The following is a 24,175-nucleotide window of genomic DNA, read 5'->3' on the forward strand; positions in this document are numbered from 1 at the left end:
ACTATTAGTATCCTAGCTATGGCACCCAGAGCTGCCGAGACTTGGCCAAAAGCTTGACAGATTTACACAGTACTGAAGGGATTATGTACAAGACCGGGACAAGATCTGGATTTTGTCTCTCTTGCTTTGCTGTCTTCCATCTTTTTTTCCTTCCTGTCCCCCCTCAGAAATTGCCTTTTTCCTCCCTGTCCCCTGGCTGTACCAATGACACGTTATAATACATGTGACACTTGATTTGTAGCTTCTCCCCCTCAGTAACTCGGGTAAACATGTCTCCTTGTTGTCTGCCAAAACTGCTCTGGAGGAGACTGGAAAAGGGCAAGCAAGCATTGAGGAAAGAAGCATCTGGTTAAAAGTTGAGCCTCTTCCTCCTCCTTCACACTCAAATCACTGTCCTGAATGCTCAGAAGAAACACACCTGATGATTCACTATAGCAAAAGTATTGGAATGGACAGAACAGACCAAGATGAAGCAAAATTATGTCAAAAAAGGACAGGGCAAGCTTATGATGGAAGTAGGCAGGCAGGTGAAAAAATTCCACACACAGCACTCAGTTTTGCAGAGGATTTTCCACAGACTTTGCTACATGCAGAGAAGCACCTCAGACAACAGCAAAAAATCAGGGCAGAAGAAAAACAAAGCTTCCATGAACCTGTATTTTGCAAATCAACAAGAAGATGACAAAGGAAGGAGGATAATCTTTGGTCTCTAATCCTGGAGTGCCCTCAACTACAAGAGAAATCAAAGGAAACTGAGTATACTGAGTACCTGACAGAGGACCTAGATGAAACTGTGCTATTTTAAACTTCACCCTAGGACGATTCTTTGGTGGCAAAGCAGAAACTTTCATTTGGAATTTCCTTGCTCCAAAGCCCTTAACATCTTGAGCACAAGTCCCAGGTTTAATTTGAATAGATCTGGCCAACAGACCTATTTACAGTGGCAAAGGTTTTTTATATTGCTTTCACTGGGAGAATGCAGAGGCTCAAATGGCTAATGAAATACGAAATTCAATTAAAAAAAAAAAAAGTCAGAGTTGTGTCTTTTTAATAATACCTGATGTTTAAAACAGACTAAATTGAGTCAGTATCTGGGAATGTGCGTGCTCTGACCTGTGTGAAAAGGCAGCCTGGGGTACAGTGTACAGGCGAGACAGTTACCATGGATACCTCACTGCTTTAGGTGTAGAAGCTAAACATTACAAACAACTCTGCAGCATTAGGCTACTAGCCTCATAAAAACACTGCAAAGCAACAATGAATTCTGAGATAACCATGATGATCTGCTTCTTGACATATGAATACAAATCTTACATCATAAAGCAAAAGACAAAAGCAGGATCGAGAGGAAACAGCTAGATCTTGCAGGCTTTAATTTATGGTCCACTCCTGAAAGATGCAATGGCCCTCAGTTGCAGGGATGATAACAGGACCTGCAGGCAGGCAGCTTGTCTCAGAATACTGTCCTCCTGCCTGAAGTTTTACCTAAATTAGACTCTGAGCTGGAGCCAACACAACACGGGCAGGAGATGCAACCAGCGTTAAAATAACTCAACTATTGATTACAAAACGCTTTCTCTTTTAGAGTTTCCCTTTAACAGTACAAGTTACTCTGTGAATATCTACCACAGGGTTTACAGTATCATGCAAGCTGACTACATTAAAGGACAGCTGTTCATGTGAAATGTCATACTGTGTTCCCGCAACCTTCAAAGATCACTGGGTATTTGTGGGGAGATGCTAATTGTGCCTGTCGGGCACTGAATGCCTCCAGTAGGTGAGAGATGCCATTGATTTCTTACCTAGACAAGCATGTCTTCACCACTGCCAGCCCATCTTTTGGCCTAAATACCACTCTACCTGTCAGGCAGGCACTCTCAATTTAAAAAGAAAACCTGCTTCATATCACTGTGTCTAATAGTGGCAAAGGATATTCACCCCTGTCCACCAAACTACCTGATCTATCGATCCAGCAGTCAACCATTTTTCAGACAAGTGAATGCAGCTGTCTCCTCCTTCACCCAGAGCAAAGGTTCACAGGAAATCACTTGAGATACTTTCTCCTGCTCTTGGCATTAAATTATACACAAAAGAAGTTCAGGTGCAGGTGAGGCTAATGTTATGTTTCAGGGGATAAAAAATCCATCTCAAGGAGATCTATGATAATATAAAGTATTCCACAACTAGAAGCTCAGACAGATCGAATGTGGTTCTCATAGCTGGCTCTTAACACTGCTAATTAAGATGCTTCTACAACAAGATTACAGATGTATCTATTGCAAAGTTGTTCTGGTCACACACTTTCATAAGGCACAGCTGCTAAACAACAATGTGCTGGAGGAACTGCTAGTTACAAGCTAAGAACTAAGCAGAGAAGTTGGAGCTGATCTCAGATGCACATGTGTGCGCCTGCCAGGTGCATTCAGCTCATCAGATTCAGCTGAATACAGATGTGCATACCTGCAGTGTTTCATAACCAAATCACATACATTCCTCCAACTTTTTGCAGACCTGTAACAGAGGAAAGTAGACTCCTTCTATACTTTGTCCAATGTTTTTGATAGTGAGTGAGTTTCCATACACTGTAATCAATTTTGCACTGGATGCACCCTAAGGTTTTGCTAGAGCAGAATCTTCAGCCTTCATGGCATGCACTGTACAAATGCAAGAGGGGAACAAGTGAAAACTACACTTTCTTCATCCAAATGACTAATACCCTAGATGTGCGCCACAAGAGATGGCTTTTTTTTGTATCAGCCTTTCTTTGTGCCCATAATTACAAGAAGGAGTAACACAGACCACATAAATGCCAAAGTAACAGATTCTATCTGCAAACTAAGTAGGCAGATTTGAGAGCAACATGGCGTCAAGGGCCCCCTTAGCTCATTTGAGAGCAGTGTGGGAGCTCAGCTACACACACAGTCAGAGTTAGTGGCAAAAAACAACCCTTAGTTTTGATCTAACCTCCCCCCATCAACATTTGTACTGCAACTACCTTAGTTTTGTAACAGTGAGGAGCAGGTGCCATTACTGAGAAACCTCTAAACCAGTGAAGACCAGTTTGCTGGTGGGCAGAGGGGCTACTTGCCTGCTTGCTATGACCAATCCTTCTGCGCTGCTCAGCTAATGCAAAGGAGAGGAATCCAGACACAAGCCTACAGGACTGATCCCATCATGGCTCTCATAGTGTTAGAAATCTTTTCACCATCTTTAGTGGGGCTTGAATCAGGTACAAAGGAAGCCACCTTACATTTCCCTGACCTCTTGCTCCCAACAGCACAGCAAAACAATCAAAGCCCAAGTATCTGTTTTCGCGTGCCTAAGCTCCATGAGGAACAACCCACCCCCAGCAATCCACACACAAGCAACCTCAATAGTCATAAGTCAATTTGATTCTTAATATATTAATGAGAGGAACTAGCAAACTAGGTTAGAAAAGGAAAGAAAGAATTAAATATAAAATTTTAACTTGGTCTTTTTCCCTCTAACAATGTTCTTGGGTGTTTTAAGTAAACAAGCATCTAAAGGAAGCCTGTAAGTGGCTAGAGCTATAATTACAATACTACTAATCTTAGCATCCAGCTAGAGGGAAACGAGGTACTGAAAATGCACATTAAAGCGTCACATGTAACAGAAGCTATGCTACACATCCAAATCCATCACTAACACTGTACGAGTCATAATAAGTGCCACCTGATTTTCCTGGCTTCTGCCTGTGCTACAGTTTAACATCAAAGAGAGTATTTTACAAATATTTCATTATGTACAATGTTGGCTGAGGTTTGTTGCTATTCCTGACCCTTCTAATGAAGAGATTAGGTAGATTTACAGCAAGACATAAACTCCTTGGCATTTTCCTAGAGAAAGAATCCCACTCCTCCTCATTTAAAAGCTGCTAGCTTTGCTGTAGGTGGTAATTATGTTGAGGGTGAATTGCTGTGGTTTCTGTCTGGCAACGCACAGCACTGGCACATGCAATCCCGACACTGTCTGGAAACAGCATTACATCAAACCATCCGAGCTTGTAGCTTACACAACCAGCTACAGCCCTTTGAAATCTGTCAGCTCCAGTGACTTCCTATGTGCACTTCTGCTCCTCAGACATCAGGTTTATCACATTTATCATGCAGGTATCGGGTTCCTTTAAAAATAAAATTTGGAAGCATTGACCTTTAACCTAACTTAAAATCTTATGAAAAAAAAAAAATCTACGCATCAAACAGCAAACAACTGCTCAATTTTAACACCAAATCTGAACTCAGCTCCTGAGAGCCTGTGCATGCATCCATGCAACACTACAGAGAGGAACCTCAGAAAACATGAAAAGACAGCACCAGAAAGGGAAGCTGCACAACGCTGCTAGTGAAATTAGTTAACAAGTTAATGTGGAGCTAGTCTAGGGATCCCTAATGCAGGGCAGCACTATACGCTGTAAGCAGGCACATCCTATAGTTACATCTAAGAGCTATGGATCAGGTTCTTAATTGAATGCAGTTCTGTTGCGATCCCTGCATCAAAATCACTGAGAAACCTCAAATCAAACATCGCACTCAACTTCACGTCTCTAGCTGTCAAGCAGCAACATCACGTTACATGAACACCTGTCTGTGAACAAGCAGTTTCCCCTAAAAGCAGTGGGACCAGACACGAAGCAGGGAACTGCTCAGCTCAGAACAGCTGTATCTGGCCCAGCATCGTAGCTGTGTGTCAAGTACACAACAGCCTAAGCCACAGAATCACTGCATTTGCTACACGATTGGAAAACAAACATGTTGTACTTTAACAAGAAATGCTGTAACTATGTCCTTGGAGGATTCTTGTTCTGTACCAAAGAATTATTTCCCTTCCCTCCCCTCCCCCACTTTCCTCCCCTATGAATTACTAAATGAATTTCTGCCACAAACCCTCAAACCATATTCTTCCCAATCAAAGAGTAAAACGATACCCAAGAGAGCGAGGCAGCACAGAACCAGTGAGATCCTGCAGACAGCTAGACTGGATGGAAAGCTCCTGCCACTGCCACACACAGATGGGCACACACGCTCAGAAAGCCTATGGGGGTAAAACAGGACAATACCAGAAAAAGGATTACATCCAAACAACACTGCTGGAAAATGTTCTCCTGGAACCGGACAGCTGAATCATCTGCGACCAGACCAAAAAGGATGATACACAACAAAAGACAATACATGTAATTTAATAAGTAAGCACAGATTTATTTCCCCCCCCGCCCCGACCCTGCACTACAAGTTTGGAAACAATGCCTTAAGGGCAGAGTCCATATTAAGGGAGAATCCAGCATATGCATTTATGGGCAAATATACTAAAATCTGCATATATTTTCAGTGGAAATGAAGCCTGCAGTTTTGCTCAGGGTCTGCACTTCAGTGTTTTAGCAAATGGGGGATGTAATGTGTGCCTGTGAACTCAGCCAGAATACAGATCCAAGAAGATGGGATTCTTATAATGTTTTTTGTAAGACGCAGTGCTACAGGGCCTAAATAAAAAGCTTTTCAAGAAGTCATTGCACATAGCTCGAGAATAAAGTGCTAGTCCCAGCAGTAGCCGCACAGCCGGTATCCACATTGTACAACAATCGCACAGCTCAAATCGTGACTATGAAAGGACAGCCCAAGCAGCAGGTGGGATGGAACGATGGCAGGGGAGTCCATACCCAAGCATCTCTCTCTCCAATCTCTCTGTTCATCAGTCATGTCACACGGGCTGTTCCCCTGCAAGGAACATCCAGAGGAACAGAGAAACTAGAAATGTGGGTCCCAGGCAGGGGAAGCAGCTGGCAGGCATCTGTAATTGAATTCCTGGAGGACCTGGTCTATTTTTAAAATTCTCTGTAGGCTGGCTTTTTTTTATTTTAGAACAGGTGAACACTTCCAAAACTCAACAGAGTTTTAAAGTTTCATTACATACATCTGTGAGTTCCAGCACTGTGTAAAAAATCATGCAATAGCAGCAAAACACAAGCAATCAGAACCACATTCTAAAACTCTGCACCAGGGAGGGAGAAAATAAATCAATTTTTTCCTTAATTGTATACTGTAATGGATACAGAACGTTTCAAGTGCAAACACACAAACCCCTTCTAGTCTATTTATACACTAAGCTAGAGGGACACTGCTCTTCTACCAACTCCAAAATAAAACAAATTCCATAGATATTATTTATGCGTTGTGCTTCTGCAGTAACTACTAATGCACAGCTCTGAGGGTACACTGATACCTAAGGAATGAAGCCCTACTAAAACGTGAACATTTTCTCTATGTTCTTTCCATAAGTGACATGTTTGAGCGATGTGTTTTCGTTCGGCCACACTAACACCACACCAAGTCACTGGGAGAGCTAACCAGGACTTCTGACTTGCTCTCATTTGTAAGTGAACTGACCCACTCAGATTGTATTTAGAACTTTCCACACCTTTAGAGCTCCTTTATCTCCTGCAACGCCTGTTAGATGATAACTGGGGTCCCAGTATTCTCCCCCCACAGCTTGCTAGAAGAGTGGTCATTTACTCTGAGAGGGAGTGTATTGTTAAACCCCAGCTGTCAAGACCTCTGATTCTGCTTATCTGTTTGGGCACTGCCTCTGCTCATGAGAGGCAGGGTCTGGGACCACTTCCTTACCCTTCCTTGAACGGATTAGCAATGGATGGTAAAACGATCCTAAATACAGCTCAAAATGGCTAATACAAAGCAGGAGAAACCAAAGACTGCTAAAGTTGCACAGAGGAAAAGTTCCCAATTCACTCACAGCACAGTCCAATCTGAGCTATACTCATTTATTTTCCGAGTTGCTGCAGCAAGTTAAATTCTCTGGTGATAATGAGCAGTCACCGACTGCATCACCAACTCATTAAATCAACTCAGTATCCACTCGTTAGCAAACACATTTATATACTCTGTATTTAAGACTTGCTGGCTAGCAGAAATGTAGCATATGATATTTGTTGGGGTATAATTTGTATTATTTTTTGTTTGATTTGTGTGAAGTCATCCTTATGTAGCTGCAGCATGCCTCCCTGTCTTTTGATAGTGCTAGATTATAAGCAGAACCTGTCACTTTAAAAAAACAATCGAGAGATAAAGTCAGGGATCATTTTCCAGCACTTTGCAAGACAGGGTTATGTAACTATACATTGCAATGTATATTTAAACATTGGTATGTTAACTGCATGTATAGAGATGAAGTGAAAGAACAGAGGAAGAGAAATAGAAAGGAGGAAAAAACTCTCTAAACAGCAGAAAAAATAACATTTTGTGATGCTTATTAATAAAAAAAAAAAGGCATTCCAACAGTAACTTCCTGTTGGAAATACAATAAATATAGGATAATACAATGTGCATCATATAAAGTGATATTATTTGCTGAATATTCCCCAAATGCACAACCAGTACACCTGATCTTATCAAACAACATTGGATTTTGTTGCAAGCACAGCTTTATAAATGGCTATTTTCTTGCTGCAGTGGTGGCAGGGGAAATGTTTAAGAAGAAAATGTTTTGACTGCCATGCAATCAGACTGCTTGTAAACAGTAGATTCTGGCCCTTAGAAAGCAGAGAAGATTTAATACAGCTTAAAATTTCAGAGGGTTTGGTTTCTTCACAGCTCCTGGGCAGCAATATTATTCCTTTCAAGGGCAAGACAATGAGCATTAGCTTCCATCAGAGGAGGAATGTTGAAATTTCAAACCATACTTTGGAGAAAAGATGAGGTGACTGTTGCAGGGTGAGGATGGGGGAATCGCTTCTCTGTCTTTCAGCTCTGTTATGTCAATCTGTTCTTCAGCTGCTTGCTTATTTTCTCCCTCCCCGCTCAGTCACAGGACCTTTTATTTGCAGAAAACTGGATAAAAGACATGAGGTTTATGGCAAGAACATTTGCAGCTTCATACAGACCCCCCTGTGTAATGCCACTAGGGAGTCTCACATATAAAATAATTTATGAAAAGTCCTTAACAGGCCACCTGCGTGCACAAACTTTCCTGTCTGCAAACCAGCACCCTCTGCCAGAACCGCCAGCCTCCTGACGACTGTCAATCATCCCAAAACCTGAGGAGTCAGCTCCGCAGCCCGCGAAACCGCATTTCGGAGGCAGCGGCAAAGCCGGCGAGGCCCAGAACCCTCTGCCAAAGCAGCAACGAGACATCGCTCTGCGGGCTTTTGGCAGCGGGAGGGCAGAGGGGAAGGAGGAGACAGGGATTGTTGTTTTGTCTCCTTTTGTCGCCGCTGTTGTTGCTGTTCGAGCCAGGTTACATAATGCTTGATTTGAGGCTCTTTTTTTTTTTTTTTTTTTTCGGTGGCACGATAGATGTATATGCGCCACGCAAAAGAAAAAAAAAAAACAAAACACATCCTCGCTGGAATCACGGGCGCAATTAATCAATTCAATGTGCAAAAGGTAATCAGCCCATTTGCTTTCTAGTGTCTCGCAGGAAAAAAAAAAAAGGAAAAAAAAAAAAGAAAAAGCAAAAGCAAAAAGAAAGCTTATCTCATGCAGGCTCACGACCCGTTCCAAAGCCAATCTAATTGAATTTCAGGGCCGGCAGCACCGCGGGACACGTGACGCGCCCCCGCCGGCGCGCGCTCTGCCAGACACTGCGGGCGTTACATAACGGCACGGTGCTGCCGGCAGGGGCGAGGAGGGGGGAGCTGCCCCCGCTTCCCTCCGCGGCTGAGGCGGCAGCCGGCGTCTGCTCCGGCCCGGCCCCGCAGCGCCCCTCACATGCGCCGTCACATGTTTTCAGGGGGAGTTAAGGGGAAGCGGGGGGGAGGGGGGCTCCGGCGGCAGCAAATGAAAACGGGACCGTTCCTCCGACCAGTCAAAACAGTTCATTAAATCACTCGGCAGGCAAAGGCGATTACAGCAGGCAGAGAGGTGGACGCTTCTAAAGGTAAAGACGCTGCGCCTTGTACTCACACCCCCGCCCCGGCTACCGTGAGCGCGCAGGGGGTGCAGCGCTTGCTGCCCTGGCAGAGCGCGGGCACCGGCACGCACCGCGCCCCTTCCCGCTGCCCCAGCAGCTGCGGCGGGTGGGACACGGGCAGCCCCGGCCCCGCTGACTGCACCCTGTCCCACGTCCTGCTCACAGCCGCGCCCCGCTTGCATAGAACAGCTCCCTGCAAGGAGCAGGGACATCTGCAACTAGATCAGGTTGCTCAGAGCCCTGTCCAGCCTGGCCTGGAATGTCTCCAGGGATGGGGCATCTACCACCTCTCTGGGCAACCTGGGCCAGTGTTTTACTACCATCATTGTGAAAAAAATTCTCCCCATGTCTAGCCTGAATCTCCCCGCCTTTCGTTTAAAACCATTTGTCCTGTCATAACAGGCCCTGACCCCATCTTCCATCTTTGTTACAGACCTTTTCTAGGTACTGAAAGGTCCCAACAAGGTCTCCCCGGAGCCTCCTCTTCTCCAGGCTGAACAACCCCAACTCTCCCAGCCTGTCCTCACAGCAGAGCTGTTCCAGCCCTCTGATCATTTTTGTGGCCTGCTCTGGCCCCTCTCCAACAGGTCCATGTCTTTCCTGTGCTGAGGGCTCCAGAGCTGGACGCAGGACTCCTATGCAGCGGCTAAGCATGTGCCGCAAGGTCTGCTAAGCCCTCTCCTGCTTAGCACATATGTGTGACAACCAGGGATCGCTCACCTGGATTGGTTTTCCACAAACAAGGCAGGCACTATTTAGAAATGGATATATATTAGCTGTTGGGGATGAAACATGCTTCTTGTGTCAGAGACAACAGCTCTTCAGGCAAGGGGGTTCCTACCAGTGTCCACCATGTCCAGGCCTGCATTGCTAAACAGAACAGCCACATATCACAGCTGAGCTGGGAAGAGTATGGAGTTAGTGCACATCCCAACTTGTGCTTCTTGGAAGCTGCTAGCCACCCCATCCGTGCTTAGCAAGCATCAGTGCTTGCACACCACATGGAGGTTTGCAGGGGACGGTACTACATACAGGTCTCTGTTTTCTCTTGGATCACCCTCTTAGGCTGCAGATTTTTGGAGCCATCTTGATGCAGAATTCTTCCTTCAGGAGAACGGGCATTGCTAGTCATGTTGTCCAATGCAGCAGGAAGAGTTTCTGAAGTTTGTCTGACTCCAGAAGCAACTTTTTAAATGCCTGCCAACATTTCAGCAAATTTTAAAAAATATGTTTTTTTCCCAGTAGAAGCCAACTTCAGACAATAATTTGTGTAGATAATCCAAAGCCAAGCTTACTAAATCAGTGTTTGTTAAGACTTCATACACATTTTTCCAACAAATCTTTCATTCACAAAGCCCAGGAGCACACAGTTTGATTTAAGGAGGAGATAATGGGCACCCTGCCAACTGCTAGGTTCTGCACTGTCATACACAAAGTCCTGCTTCCACTTTCAGCGAGACGTTCTTTGAAGGTGAGTCATTTGGTCCTCTGGAGAGAAGCCCAAAATGGGAGCTAGTTTTTGATACTTGAAAGTACTCTCTGCTACACTGACACATGCCCATAGCGACGGTATATCACTGAGCAGCAGACTCAGGGCAAAAAGCAATGCCCTGTTCACCTAGATGTCAGAGGGGAGATAACTCCCTTCCCTTGTCCTTCAGCAACCCTTCTCACAACAGAAAAATCTAGAATGAACTAAGCCCAAGGCCCAAACACAGTGTTCATTAAGTCAGAAACAAGCATTAGGGCAATATATCTGTACACCGATTTCAGAGAAAAAATAAGGCAGTTTCCCCAGGGTGGCTCCTGCTCAAGTCAGATGGGCACTGTAACTTGTTTGAGCTGCACATGTGCTTTTCTAGCAAGAACATATCTGAAAGAGTCCCTTTGTGCACTGCTGCAGCTGCCCAGTGACCGCTTTGCCACCTCCTGTGGCTTTGGAGGCCCCTGCTGGAAGATGGAGATGTACGTGCACGGTGTAGTCCAGGGCATGAAAGCAGCTACTTTTCAGCTGGCAAAGCTGCAGTGGGAAATTAATAGTTCAGAATTGTGCAGAGGGCTTGAGAAAACACTTTTAATTTACTCTGATTTTATTAGCTCACAGTTCTTGCATGGGGCAGAGCCCCAGCTGGCGCAACAGTAAAATCACACCACATAAGGCTTAGTAGCAAGACAGACAAGATAGTGATCAAAGTACTGAATTTAATACACAGAAGCCATAAACTGCTGGCTAGTTCAAAATAAAACATTATTCCAGCAACACTTCCTTTCTTGCTCTCAAAGTCTTTAGCTAAAAATCAGAAAAAAATAAAAAGTTTGTGCAAACATAGGAAAGATAGAGATGATTTTAAAACTAAAGGGACTTGTTTCTTCCAGTTTCGAACTGTTTAGAGTTAAAAAATCAGGTTAAATACGTGGTGAATTAAAGCATCTATCAATTAGTTGGCTTCCCTTTTTTTTAAATTGGAAAAGGAATTAAAACACCTGTATTTAGATTACTTGGTATATGCTAGAATTTGTTACCGAGTTAAAACAAGTTCTTTCAGTATCATAGATATAGAAATAATCTGTTTAGATAAACAGCTTCATTTAAGTCGTCTGTCTGCAGACCGTGGTCTGGAGAGCAAATGCTGCCAATCAGCCTTGCAGAGCATCAGGTAGGACTCCAGAAGAAGCCATTTCATCTGCCACTTCCTAATCCCAGCTCAACACACGTACTCTGTGCTTAAACGCTGCTCTCAGCCCTTTCCTTTGGCTGTGTGGCATAGCAGGTGATTTGCACACACAGGCAGAAGTAGGTAGCACTTTGCCCAGACTTCTGCAATACAAATTACTCGTTTCTGACTAAGCACACCACAGCCCAAAGTAATCTCTTTAACTTGTTGCTCTGGCTAAGGTGTTTTGTTTTTTTTTTCTCATGCAAATATTTCCACACACGCAGCACCAGAACAGAAATCCAAACTCCAGTAACAAAGTCTGAGTTATTCCCATGCATGATGTTATTCACTGTAAGAATACTTAAATGTGAAGAAAAATAAGAACAGCTTAAACTGTTCAACTTCCATTTTTCAAAGGCACTTCTGTGTCCTTATGGTTAGTTTTGTTGTCAGAATTAAAATGATTACATGAACAGAATGCTAGCAACAACCAGGACAAATTTAATAAAGACTGTGACATACAACCAGAACAATCCTCTGTGCCATCCAGGGTAAATTTACTGACCATCACCCACTTTATTGCCAGCAGTGAATTACCACTGTTATTCCTTCAGTCTCACAAAAGAAACCTAGTTAATACGAGTCTCTTCACAAATTCAAGAGAGCTCAGACTGTATATTTTATTTGCCAGTAACATTTCTGGCCGCTTTGAAAAAAAAACCTGCTCTGACCAGTGAAAGAGGAAGAACTTCCCAACAATGTGCAGGACTTCCAGCATTTGTTTAAATTTTCATTTTTAGTCAGCTGCAGTCAAAAATACTTGTATATTTAGAAGAGTTCAATTTCCTAAAGGGCTAAACTCCACCCGGTAGAGTGGCCTGGAGGGAAACCTAGAGCTGAGAACCTCTCGTTGGTTGTGGCTGAGAAAACACCTGGTTCAAGCAAAGGTGGTTGTTCTCCTGGAGTCAGTAAGAAGTCTTCATACTGAAAGACCTGAGAGTCAAGGTTATCTACATTTCTCTTGCAGCTGAGACAGACAGACTGGCATCCAGCCCTACTGGATGTAGGGCTAATAGGACACAAATGCTACCATATACAACTAAGGAGTCAAAAAATCGAGTTTTATGGAGGAAAAAAGTAAAAAAAAACTTAAAGGGGTCGGGAGGGGTGGTGGTGTAAAAACCTTGCAGTTAAAAGGAATTTAAGGAGATATTGCTAGTGTAACTGCTCAGTATTTGGGGACAAAACGTTTTGAACAATTCTGCCAAGAGGAATTTCCAGAGTGGTAAGGTCCCCTCCTCAACCCCAAGTGACAGCTCTGTATCTGGAGTTAACAACACTAGTGCAAACCTCCAGAGCACGTTTCCTTGTCTCACAGCTCAGAGCCAGCCTCTCGCTGACATCCACGCTGTGTCAGCACGTTACACTCATGACTCCGTACAGCAGAAAAACTTTGCACGTGTGTGCTCCAAGCAAGACCCAAGCGGCAGTGAAATTGCAGTGGGAAGGAAATGGATTAATCGGACTTCACTGGCAAGGTGCCACACACTGCCCATGAAAAGCTGTTGCAAGGTAAACAAGGCACAACCTGCACAAAGTGCCCATTGCGATAAACTGAAAGAAGACTTTCAGGCTCTGCCTGACAAGAACACTCTCTGCAAAAAGCCTAGGGGTCAAAGTGACACCGAGATAATTAAACTCATAATCTTCAGGGCAATCACCAACTCCAGAACAAGAGTTCTCATTGAGCAGCCTGGTCAACACACATCATTTAAATATTCTGGTCTTTTTCCCCACAAACTCCAGAGGTCAGGTAACCATAAATGAACCTGGCTTTCATTTAAGTAAACAAACACACACGTAATTCAATAAAGCATATATCAAGCTCTGGGATTTGTACAATAAAATTGGAAGAACAGACACTCTTAAAGCCTCAAAGAAATCCCAAGTAAAGTACTTGTAATTTAAAAAATCTTATGATTTTCAAGCCTAATCTCGTGATTTGTTTGTGGCCTGACTCAGGGTTTTCAGTGCTTAGGGTTGGCAACTCTGACTAAGCAGGGATATGAAATAAGAGCGAGAGTGACTGCCCGCCAGGCTTCTGTTTTCCTGGGACAGAAGACAAAGCAGCTCTGACAATTCCAGCTGGCAATACCATCCAGGCGCTCCTCCAAGGCCAAACATGCTGGGTAAAATCCGCATCAGACCAAAAACAAAAAAAGACTGTATCAGAAGCAGTTACAATGGGTGCTTAATAGCAGCTTTTCGAAGTTCAATATAGGCTATACCTTCGTTTCCTTGAAAAGGGGGAGAAGACGGAGATAGACAACATTAAGGAATAATCCCTTGCCAGATGTCATTAGTGATGAAGTCCATTAGAAATTACATCAGCATGAAAGAAATCAGAAAACAGTGAGTTTCCATTTCCTCTTCATGTCTGGCTAGACAGAGAGTTCAAGATCAGCTTTCATCTATGTCCTGGAATCAATCCTCCTTCACGTCTTGCTTAGTGTGGCAGGGGTGTTAAGCAAGTAATTGCAACCATTAAAAAGAAAAATAGCTCGCTCACTCCTGCTCCCCATCCCTATCAAATACTGACTCCTTCATTAGGCTTCACCAAAGCTGTTTCAGCACATTGCAGCAGTTTCTCCCTGCTCCTGATGGAGATAGGTGGCTCCAGCTGAGGCAAACATCTTCAGTCATGACCCCTGCACCCTCCTGGGTGGTGCCAAAGCAGGAGCCGTCCCCTCTCTGCTGATCAGTGCCCCCTCACATCTGGTATCTGGCAAGACAGCCTGGTCAGGGAATGGAATCTAATGTCCACCTTCCTGCACTGCTCAACCCTCCCTGCCTGCTCACAGGGTGATAGATGAGGAACAGCAGCACAGAAAGAGGTTGAGCATAAGGGCCTTGCTGGTTCTTACTGCTTTTGCTTCCCCTGGTAAGGCGAAAGCATAGCCCATCCTGATATCTGAAAGAGATGTATCTTTAGTTCTTTGTGTTCGGACCGACTAAACCAAATAACATCATAAACTCAAGTTTTTTTGTAGAAACTCAGTTCTTGAAACACTTCCCTGAATCATAAATCTGGAACTAGAGCAGTTTATGTAATGCCACCTATTCGCGTTGCCCTAACTAACCATAACTAACCATTCCATTATAATGAGTCCATCATCCCCTGCTTTATTGTATTTTCTCTTAAAACAGAGATCAAAGATTTGGATCTAGTGGCATCATGCCGATTTCATTTTTATTACTGGCTCCCTAGGTCTATCATAAATATTCATTTGCCAGCCTTAATACAATGCATTGAATTCTGCTCACTGCCATCTCTGGTGCGACTGCAAAGTACAAACAGGGTTGTTGCTCAAACATATTAAATAAAGCAACAGCAAATTTGTGATAGTCAACAACAACAAAAAAACCCAGAAAACAAAAGAACCCTTTTCCCCTTCCAAGGAAATTGAAAACTAAACGAGACATTTTCTCTCGCCCCCTCCATGACTGCAGACATTTGACTCCTGTGGGAATTCAGCTGTGCAGAAGCAGCAGCAGCTGACCTGCTCCCACAGACAGAAAACATTTCTGAAAAGTCCACAGTTGCCACACAGTGGTCTCTGTGATACTGCAGCACTCCTCTGCTCTCGCCAGTACAAATTACAAGTGTTACCCAGCAGTGATACAGAAGCCGCTCAGAAATGTGGACTTCCTGTATGGCAGCTAACACTTAAAAGGGAGCAGGAGGTGTGTGGAGAGAAACATCCTCCAGGATGTCAGGAAAAAGGTTTATGCAGTTTTATTCTCCTGACTCCCAAGAAAAACTGCAACTATCCCAAACGTCAGGATGTCTGCAATCTGTTTGTCTTCCTGTACTCATCACTCACATGTTACCTTGAACTCCCCTTCTCACCTCAACCTGCACCTATGTGAATTGCTCCTGCTCTGCAAATGAGCACAGGCCTCTTGGGATGTCAGCTGGGTGTTTTAAACAAGCACCAATCACTAAAATTAAGGTGGCCGTGGGAATTATGTTTTTCCTCAAGTAACTCTGAGAACATTAATGCATATCAGACACTGTATATTCTCAGCAAGAACAACTGCTCTATTAAAAACAAAACGATATGGTAGGATGCAGAACGCACATTCAAATATTTGTCTTCTAATATGACTCCACCATGGAGGTAATATGCTGCTGATTAAAAAAGAAAAAAAAAAAAAAGTACTAGGAATAAATCATCTAAAATAAATACATTTCTGCATATGAATATATCCTCACACAAAACACACACCTGTGGACATGAACCATATGATAAAACTGCAATTCATTTTACATATTAACCTACAAGATACCTTTGGTTATTTACCTAGCCCCTTGCCAGTCTAGTATAGCATAGAGTCTTTGACTAATTGCTAAAAATCTCCTCTGCTTTATCCATGATTTAAAATATATAAATAAAACCAGAGAGAAAGATAATCTTGATCCTGATGCCTTCATAACTTACAATTTGATTCAAATAGCTATAGTGAAAGTGGAATTTAACTTCTAGATGAACTGAAGTCTTTACTGAAACCCATCCCACCTGTAATCAAAACAACAAAAAATAAAATCCAACTGTTGTTCACATAACGGATCCTGATCAGTTCCATGAATCTTGTACCTGAGTAAGGTGAGATGAATCATATTCAGAGCTCTGAAGGTTTCATTTAAACAACTCTCTTCCCTTGCACTCTTTTCCATTTGTTTTTAACGAAAAGTAGTAGTAATAGAGAAGGATGCCAAGCAGTTGGCAGGCACTTAAGATCTTCTTGCTCATTTGCTTTTTGCTGTTCTTAAGATCAGATCCATAGAAAGGAATTTATATTAAAAAAAAAGAAGGGGAAAGCAGGGAGTATCCATATATCACATATACTGTGTAAAGGGGAAATTCCAGAGCAGAAGTTGGTCATTTGAAGTTGAGAACAAGATACAAGCTACTCCAATTTGTTACTGTTTCAACTGAAACTGTTGGAATTAGTATCTACAGTATTTTACAGTATCAGATGCTCCTTTAGAAGAATTATGATATATGTGAGAAAGGCAGATGATACAAGTTCCAAAACAACTTATTAATTGGGATTTGGGGCTTAATATTTCTGAAACAAGACGGGATAACAGCATACCGTATTCTTAAAACTTGATAAATATGAGCTGCTGAGAGGCTACAGTCTTTCAGAAGAAACGTGTTTACAACCATGTGTTTCTCTCAGCCTTGGCATCCTGCCACTAGCTTTGTTTGTGACTTGGAGAACAAACGAACAAAAAACCACCAAGGTTTTTAAACAAGAGTAAGTACTGATGAGTAGTGAACACCATTACTCAGCCAACTATCACCTGAGCTAAAAGTACTTTTCAGTCTCTGGAGGTAATATATTTGGATCACAGTGACGGTTAACAATTATCCATATAAAAGAGAGGGCAAAATCATGAATGCACCAAGTCCTGCAAAGCAGTTAGGCATGTGTTCCACTCCCACCACAGCAAATTAAAGTGCTCTTGTCTTTCACTAGATCAGGACGTTACACTTCATGAGAGGTCAGAAATGCTACCTGCTACCATTCCTTGATAGATGACTTTCAGTTTAAAGTTCTTGTCCAGGTAAACAAGAGCAATGCACTCTGCCTGAAACTATCCGTGACAGAGACCACTATAAGCCCCTCACAACTGGCCCAAGTAAAGTGCCTTTGAACAGGCTTCTCAACACAAGCAGATAGTCCAAAGCTGGATCAAATCTCTGCAGCCTGTTAGTGACAGAAAAAAATCTTGCCTTAAAAAGAAGCCATGCTTTACATATACCACGTACTTAGAGGTTTTTGCACTAGCAACAAAATAAATCTCTGTATAAATGTATGCAATTTGAAACCTAGCAGAATGTCCAGGTACAGCAGTATCCTTTAGTCCGGAGGAATGCACGCTGCAGGAGGGACAAGGGATACCACAAAGATGAGGGATGCCACTTTAGAGCAGTCTAGTTGATATTGCATGTCAAAGCACCAGAACCGTGCAGCAATGACAACGTTACATAGTGACTGATGGCCCGAGGCACTAAGCACTATGGCCAACACCTAGCTATTATACACAGCAGTATCACATGCCTTGTGTTATCTCTCTGCTTAATTATTCCAGCTTGAAGCCTGGAGGGGGGGGAAAGTGAAACTGCATTGGTTTCTTTCTCTTTAGGTTTTATTTCTTTGCCTTGTAAAATGTCAACATATGGGTATAATGAGGAATTACCACACTTCAAGGGCCTGACTACATTTAGTGTTTAGTCTTGCATATCTGAAAGCTCTGGTGGTCCTGCCGCTGCAATTACTGGCTCAGAGGATTCACAGCAGTAACAAAGCTTGAATCCTCCACTGCAATGAATTAGCACAGGCTTCAGTTCTGCAACAGACCACCACCTTCACGTAAACCATCGCAGATATGGACGCGTTTGTCCCAGTTGTGTTTGAACTTTCTGCCATACTTCATCACTTAACTGTCACGACAAAGCCACAACAGTGGCTTCCTGACCTTACCAGCCGTATGTGCTGGTCCCAGCAACCAGGCTGGCACTGCTAGAGGTAACCAAACATTCTTCCTCCCTGAATCTTCATTCCCCCCGATACTGTGGCTGTTTTCCTAAGGAGAGAGTTTTTAATGCAGGATACTGCAAAAATGTCCAGCTGAAACATTCAAGTGATTTCTTAAAAAATTCAATATAAACAACATTAAGCTTAAATGTTTTCCTGTAGTATTTCTAACCCCCTATTACCTTACAGCCACACTATGCTTAGTGAGGAGAATGGCCTGTTGACAACAGGAAAAAGCAGGCGAGTGCTTAGGCATTTTTATAAATGAGCACAATTTAAACAGACAGCAGAAATGGTGAAAAATTAAACGCAATTCTTCAGAATGCCTGCAGTGCCACTAATCCAAAATGTGAGTAGTAACGCAAATAAAGGAATTTTGAATCCTGTTCTTCCTCCCATTTAAAATAAGCATCCTTTTAAGGTATAATACATTCAGCAAGCCTCACATATTCAGAATTATTATCTTTTTTCCCTTTTTATTTCTACCTACATATGCTGTTTGTCTGAATGCTGCCTAATTAGCAGATGCAAATAAGTAAAAACATCTTAAACAGATGAGGCTATAGAATAGAATGCAGTTCAAGTAGAGAATGCCTTTGATTCAAAGAGCTACAATGCTGGGACACTGTAGTGGCTCTCAGCAACATCTCCTGGCTTCTAAGACCCATTCAGACCATTTTTCCCAGCAGAAAAAGACCTGCAGCTCCCAATGCTTTCAGCTTAACTGGTAGATCAAGACACTGGGGGGACTATTGCTTTTGACAAACTCATTGCAGTTTTGTCAACAGCTCCACATGAAAAACTCAGGTCTTCAGGCACAAAATGACCAAGAGTCATACGTGGCCATATCAGGGACTACATCTTATGGGAATAAAATACATTTGTATTTACATCAAAGCTGTACTATTTCTTCCTATGAATATTTGGTGCTGTTGCTGCAAACAAAGAGGACAGGATAGCTTACATTTCACATCTAAAGTGGAATGCAGAAATGTTAACAATGCAAAACAAAGGGCTACAAAGCTACTTCTATGATTTTAAATCATGAAGCTTGTGCAAACCTATAAGAGCAAGACAAGATTTTTCATGAGTTTTTCCAAGAAAAGGTAACAAGCACAACTACATGTCTCTGAGAATTAAGCAGCTTACACAGTCTTTGTTCTACCGACACTTAAAAGTGCAGTTTTCAATTATTTATACTGTAGTTCAACACCTAAAGCATGAAAAAGTATAAAGTCTGGCTTTTGCAGCACAAGTAACCCTTGCTGAAGGGTTCAATCTGTTTATAATAGCGTTTCCCTTAGGAGCTACCAGTTGGCAGGGTATTCAGGCTTGGAAACTGCTGTATTCTGTAATGTACTACCATCCATTAACACTGATCAGTCCATAATGTTAAACTAAACTTGTCATATACACATGTTATCAGAGATAATAATTTTTCGCCATGAGGTGCTGACCTCATTTAAGAACAGTTGGGAAACCAGAAGGTTGTCCATGCCCAAGGCATTGACATGCCAGCAGCTGGAGTGGGTTAAGAAGTTGCTATATGAGCACGCTTCAGTCAAGAGTTCAACAACTTCATCCAGTTGATAGATGGGGGAGGGTTAATTCAAGCTTGTGAATTCTCTTTGAAGCAGCTGGGAGGACTCACCCCTCCTGGCCCACCAGCTCCCTTGTAGGGACAGTCATTTTCAACAGGGCAGCAAGTCAATGCTAAGATTTTAAACTGCTCCAGTTATTTGCAAAGTGAACATGCATCAGTGATGTATGTACTTTAGGAAATCTTACTCAGATTAAAACTGAGGCATGTAAATGGGTCTAGAGGCAGCATCCACACAGAAATTCAACTGAAATCAAGCACTGTGCTGAAGAACAAAAAAGATTTGCCTAAAAAAATATCAAAAACTCTAGACCAAGATCCTTCTGGTTTTATAAAATGGGTATAAAAATGGCCAGCAACAAAAGAACAAACATAGATGGGGCAGATCTAGTCCAAAAGCAGTGCTTTCTGTCTCTTCTGTTTCTCTTCTCAGTCAAAGTAGGCTTTATCTATACAACATTAACTGTCTGAACAGAGGCAATGTTGACTTCTTCCACACACTGCTTTACCCAAGTGGGGTAACACTGTTCTTGGAAGTGCTTTCTGTGAGAGAGGGACTGTAGATCAAGTTCCATTTCAGTTCGTTACCTAATCAATACAAACAGGACTAAGACTTAACGTTAAAGTCCAGGGAGATTGTAATAATCACCCACAATTACTTCTGAAAGTGAATCCATGACCAAGAGGTTTTACGTGTAATTTATTTACCTTAAATCAAACTTCTGAAATTAAACTTTGATTCTTATCACGATTAGATACTGCGGCACTACACAAAACAACGCACAAGTGAGCGCTGCCTCAAAGGCTGACTGCAAGGGCAACTGATGACAGAGCCAGGAGAGCACAAGCAGCCCTGAAACACACCAGGCAAGGGGAGGCACAACAACAGAGTTGAGACAGTGGATAAAGGAATCGGCATAAAAAGTGAAATAAGCACCTACAGCTATCTTTTCCTTTTGGTCTTCGAGGAAACAGGCTACCTTCCAGTGGTCAAATGAAAGATAAAGACAGTAGAAGGCAAGGTTCCCAGACCTGCATCTCAACGGTGGGAGGTAAAGGGAAGAGAGAGGAAGAAATTTTATTTATTGTTTCTTCCTTGTTATTCACTCTGGGAAAATTCTGCAGAAACTGGAGGTTTACTATTTCTGTCAAATTTGTCATACAAAATATGTTATGATGGATGATTAACAAACTCAGGCTTTCTGTCAAAAAGTTATGTGTCCCTCTGTAGCTTTGCTCAAGTATTACCACTACATACGTACTGTAATTTTTTTAGTATCTACATAACATAGTTGAAAAACTCTGCAGGCAGTGAGATCACAGTTAAAAAAAAAGTTGGAAACATGCACAAGAGGCTATTCATTGTGCTATTTTTACTGTTGTGAACTCCATCCTATGAACAATGACTCCTAAGAGTTGCAAGGTGGAGAAGCACTTGCAAACCATACAAGCTTGTTTACTCATTGCACTGATTCATTATGTTCCTCGGTGTAAAATCTATGGGACTCAAGAAAAAGCATGAGGGAGAAATTCTGTTTCCTGAACAGCTCTTCCACCCACCAAGCCCTGCTGAGATGGTGGAGGTCGTGTGAGGGGTCTCGGCGTACACCTCTTGATGTCCACCTCCGAGAAGGAGAGGCTGGCCTGGCTGGTGAATAGCCCCTACACACCAGTGGAGCACATTCCCTCTGGTGCCTTCACTGTCTTGCTTTATCAGCATCCACGACAGGGTGCAAAGAGCAATTAAAACAGATAATTTTTTTGTTTGGCTTCCCCCCACCCCACCCCGTAATTCTGAGATGATGATAACTTGGTGGGTCTATGAAATTATTTTTGAGAGGTTTGGCAAAGTTCATTATAGCATGGTACAAAAGCAAATTAGTTTTCCCATATAATGCAGTGGCATTATGGGCCCCAAAAACTATTAGAATAAGAATGAATAATAATTAATAATAATATGATCTGCTTCACCACTGAACTCTTGTTATGACGTTAAAACTTTTCTGTCTCTCCAGGCCTAGCCACATTTTATTTCAAGCTAGATTCTTTGCAGGAGGTGAAGAGGAGGTTGGTGTTCTCTTTGTACACTGGTTGTTTTTGCATAGAGCAAGGCTGATATTTTGCTTCTGCTGCCTTTGTCCTCATTTCACTGTTCTGCCTTGAGATTTTTTTTATCCTGCCTAGCAGGTTGCTTAGAAGCCTGGGCAATATATTCCCATGTCCATATGTTGAAATCGAAACAAATAATGTACAGTCAAAACACACTGTCAACATTTCCCATTTCCAATATATGGTTCGTCTATCATAAAAGAGAAAAGGGTATGTTGGTACTTTAGCATATCATACAACAGGACCAAAACATTTAACTTGAAAAGTAAAATCTCGAACACCCAGAAACAGGCATCTTCACCACAGACTTTGTTTTTCTTAAGGCTAGATTGGGGTTACCTTTGAATCTCATAGCTAGTATACCTGAAAGGTGGATAATTTTGCCAAGTACAATAACATGAATAAGTGCTGTTACTTAGATATCTGAAAATATTTTGGTGAAAAAGCCTAAGACGACAGTGAAACAGTGCAACACTGGGTTGTAATTGGTATTTTTTTCTCAAGGTAAAGTGAAACCCATGAAGATACTTGACTAAACATGTCAGCTGTGAACAAATGAAAATGACGGCACTGAAAGATTAGATAATAGCTCTGTGATTCATATTTAAGAGTGAATAATAGTGAAATAATTTGGGGAATACTCAGAAATATTGCTAAGAGGAAACCACAGAAAAGGCACAGGGACCAGGTTCAAAAAGAAGGGACAGCTGACATGTAAATCCAAATCCAGCTGCTAATAACCAAAGGCACAGGCAAGATGAAAGAGCTATTTGAAAAACTTGGTTTTACAAGAGAAAACTGGGCAATAAGGGGAAAAAGAGGAGTGAAAGAAATAATTAGACACTTACAGAGTACAGCCTATGCCACTTCTCCCCAAAACTGACAGCTCTGCTTAAACATTACATATTTTCATCACACATTTATATGTATGGAGTACAAAAGTCCAGCACCACAGGCAGCAGGGAAAAACTATACATTTTCAATTAAAAATTCCTATATTTCAAATTGATTTTATGACAGATAACGTCAGATATGGCATAAGAAGACTAGTCTACAGAAATACAGGAGATCTAAAATATAATAATCATACATAGTAATACTCGCCACTGCTAATTCACCTTCCTTGCCTTGACTCTTGTCAAGTCCCTGATACAAAACTATCTATGTAAGGCAGATAGTGTCTTTGGTTCCAATTTAACTTTCTGCTATACCACATTGTTCCTAAGACACCACATTATCTCTAAAACATGTGCAAAATTGAAGTCATGTCAGATTCTGTTACTGTCCAAGAGCAAACATTTTAATAGCATGCTATTAGTTCTATATTTAATACTAAAATGGTAGCAGTACCTCTTCCGCGAAGTTAGTTTTCTTGTCAAGCATTTCTCGTAATGTCTGAAGAATTTTAATGCAGAGCTTTTCTTCTTTCTCCATCAGCTTCTTTGTGTGATTAATCAACCTTAAAGTAAAATATTAAAACTTAAATAGCACTGCACATTGTTGCTAAGACATACTATTATCCAACTTTTTTATGCAAAAATTGCCTGTCACTATATTTTTCCTCAAGGAAAGGAAATAAAATTAGACGAGAGAAATCATAATTAAAAAGGAAATGAGACTTTCAAGGTGGTGTGAGTTTTTTGTGTCAATTTGCATATCTTACTGCCCATACAGAAGGCAGAATTCTACACCCACTTTTTATGAGTGCTTCCAGATTAAGAGCCAAACTTGCTATTTCATCCTTCCTTTATTTAAAGGTAACTTACTTTAACCTTTATTTAAAGGTAACCAGTGTTCACCATGAATCTTGCAAACTTTAAAAGCTACAACCTTTACAGCTTCCAACTTTTATGGTGGTTATAATATACTTATTACATAATTAGAAAATGGCATCCAGCCGAAAGGATCCCCAAAAACCTTACATGGAATTGTTCAGAAGTGCAGCCATTTGGATGACACATAACCATTGTTTACATTTGCACAACAACTTTACAAGCCTTTTTCAAGTCAGAAAACAAGGTACAATTCTGACTTCAGCTACGACTGCGATGGGAGTTTGGGTTTTAGTCAGCTTAAGTCAATACCAGAAGAAGCCTTTCTATCTCTGTGCAGAGCAGGTCCTTGTGCTGGTTCGCCTCATTGCTGGAGAAATGTTTGTGAAAATGGAAGTGGGGAGGAAATCTGAAGGCTTTGGACAGGTTTTTTTTTCCTTCAGTACCAGTGATGGCTTATGGTGTTCAGCAAATTATGGCCTAGGATC

General features: G+C 42.1%; 1 protein-coding gene and 1 long non-coding RNA gene across 9 annotated transcripts in view; one reads left to right on the plus strand and one right to left on the minus strand.

Annotated features, from left to right (window-relative positions):
* Positions 1 to 24,175, minus strand: part of ITPR2 (inositol 1,4,5-trisphosphate receptor type 2) — a 268,651-nt gene that overhangs the window by 94,136 nt on the left and 150,340 nt on the right. For all 8 annotated transcript variants that reach the window (XM_065032515.1, XM_065032506.1, XM_065032510.1 and 5 more), the window contains one exon: positions 23,266 to 23,374. In XM_065032515.1, coding sequence (XP_064888587.1) covers positions 23,266 to 23,374 — 109 coding nt within the window. The remainder of the gene's footprint in view (positions 1 to 23,265; positions 23,375 to 24,175) is intronic.
* On the plus strand, positions 8,784 to 23,540 carry LOC110362264 (uncharacterized). Its single transcript, XR_002419487.2, has 2 exons — positions 8,784 to 8,907; positions 20,562 to 23,540. It is a non-coding gene; the product is annotated as an uncharacterized LOC110362264 (long non-coding RNA).

Source organism: Columba livia, chromosome 1 (genome assembly GCF_036013475.1).
Source record: "Columba livia isolate bColLiv1 breed racing homer chromosome 1, bColLiv1.pat.W.v2, whole genome shotgun sequence".
Classification (NCBI taxonomy): domain Eukaryota; kingdom Metazoa; phylum Chordata; class Aves; order Columbiformes; family Columbidae; genus Columba; species Columba livia.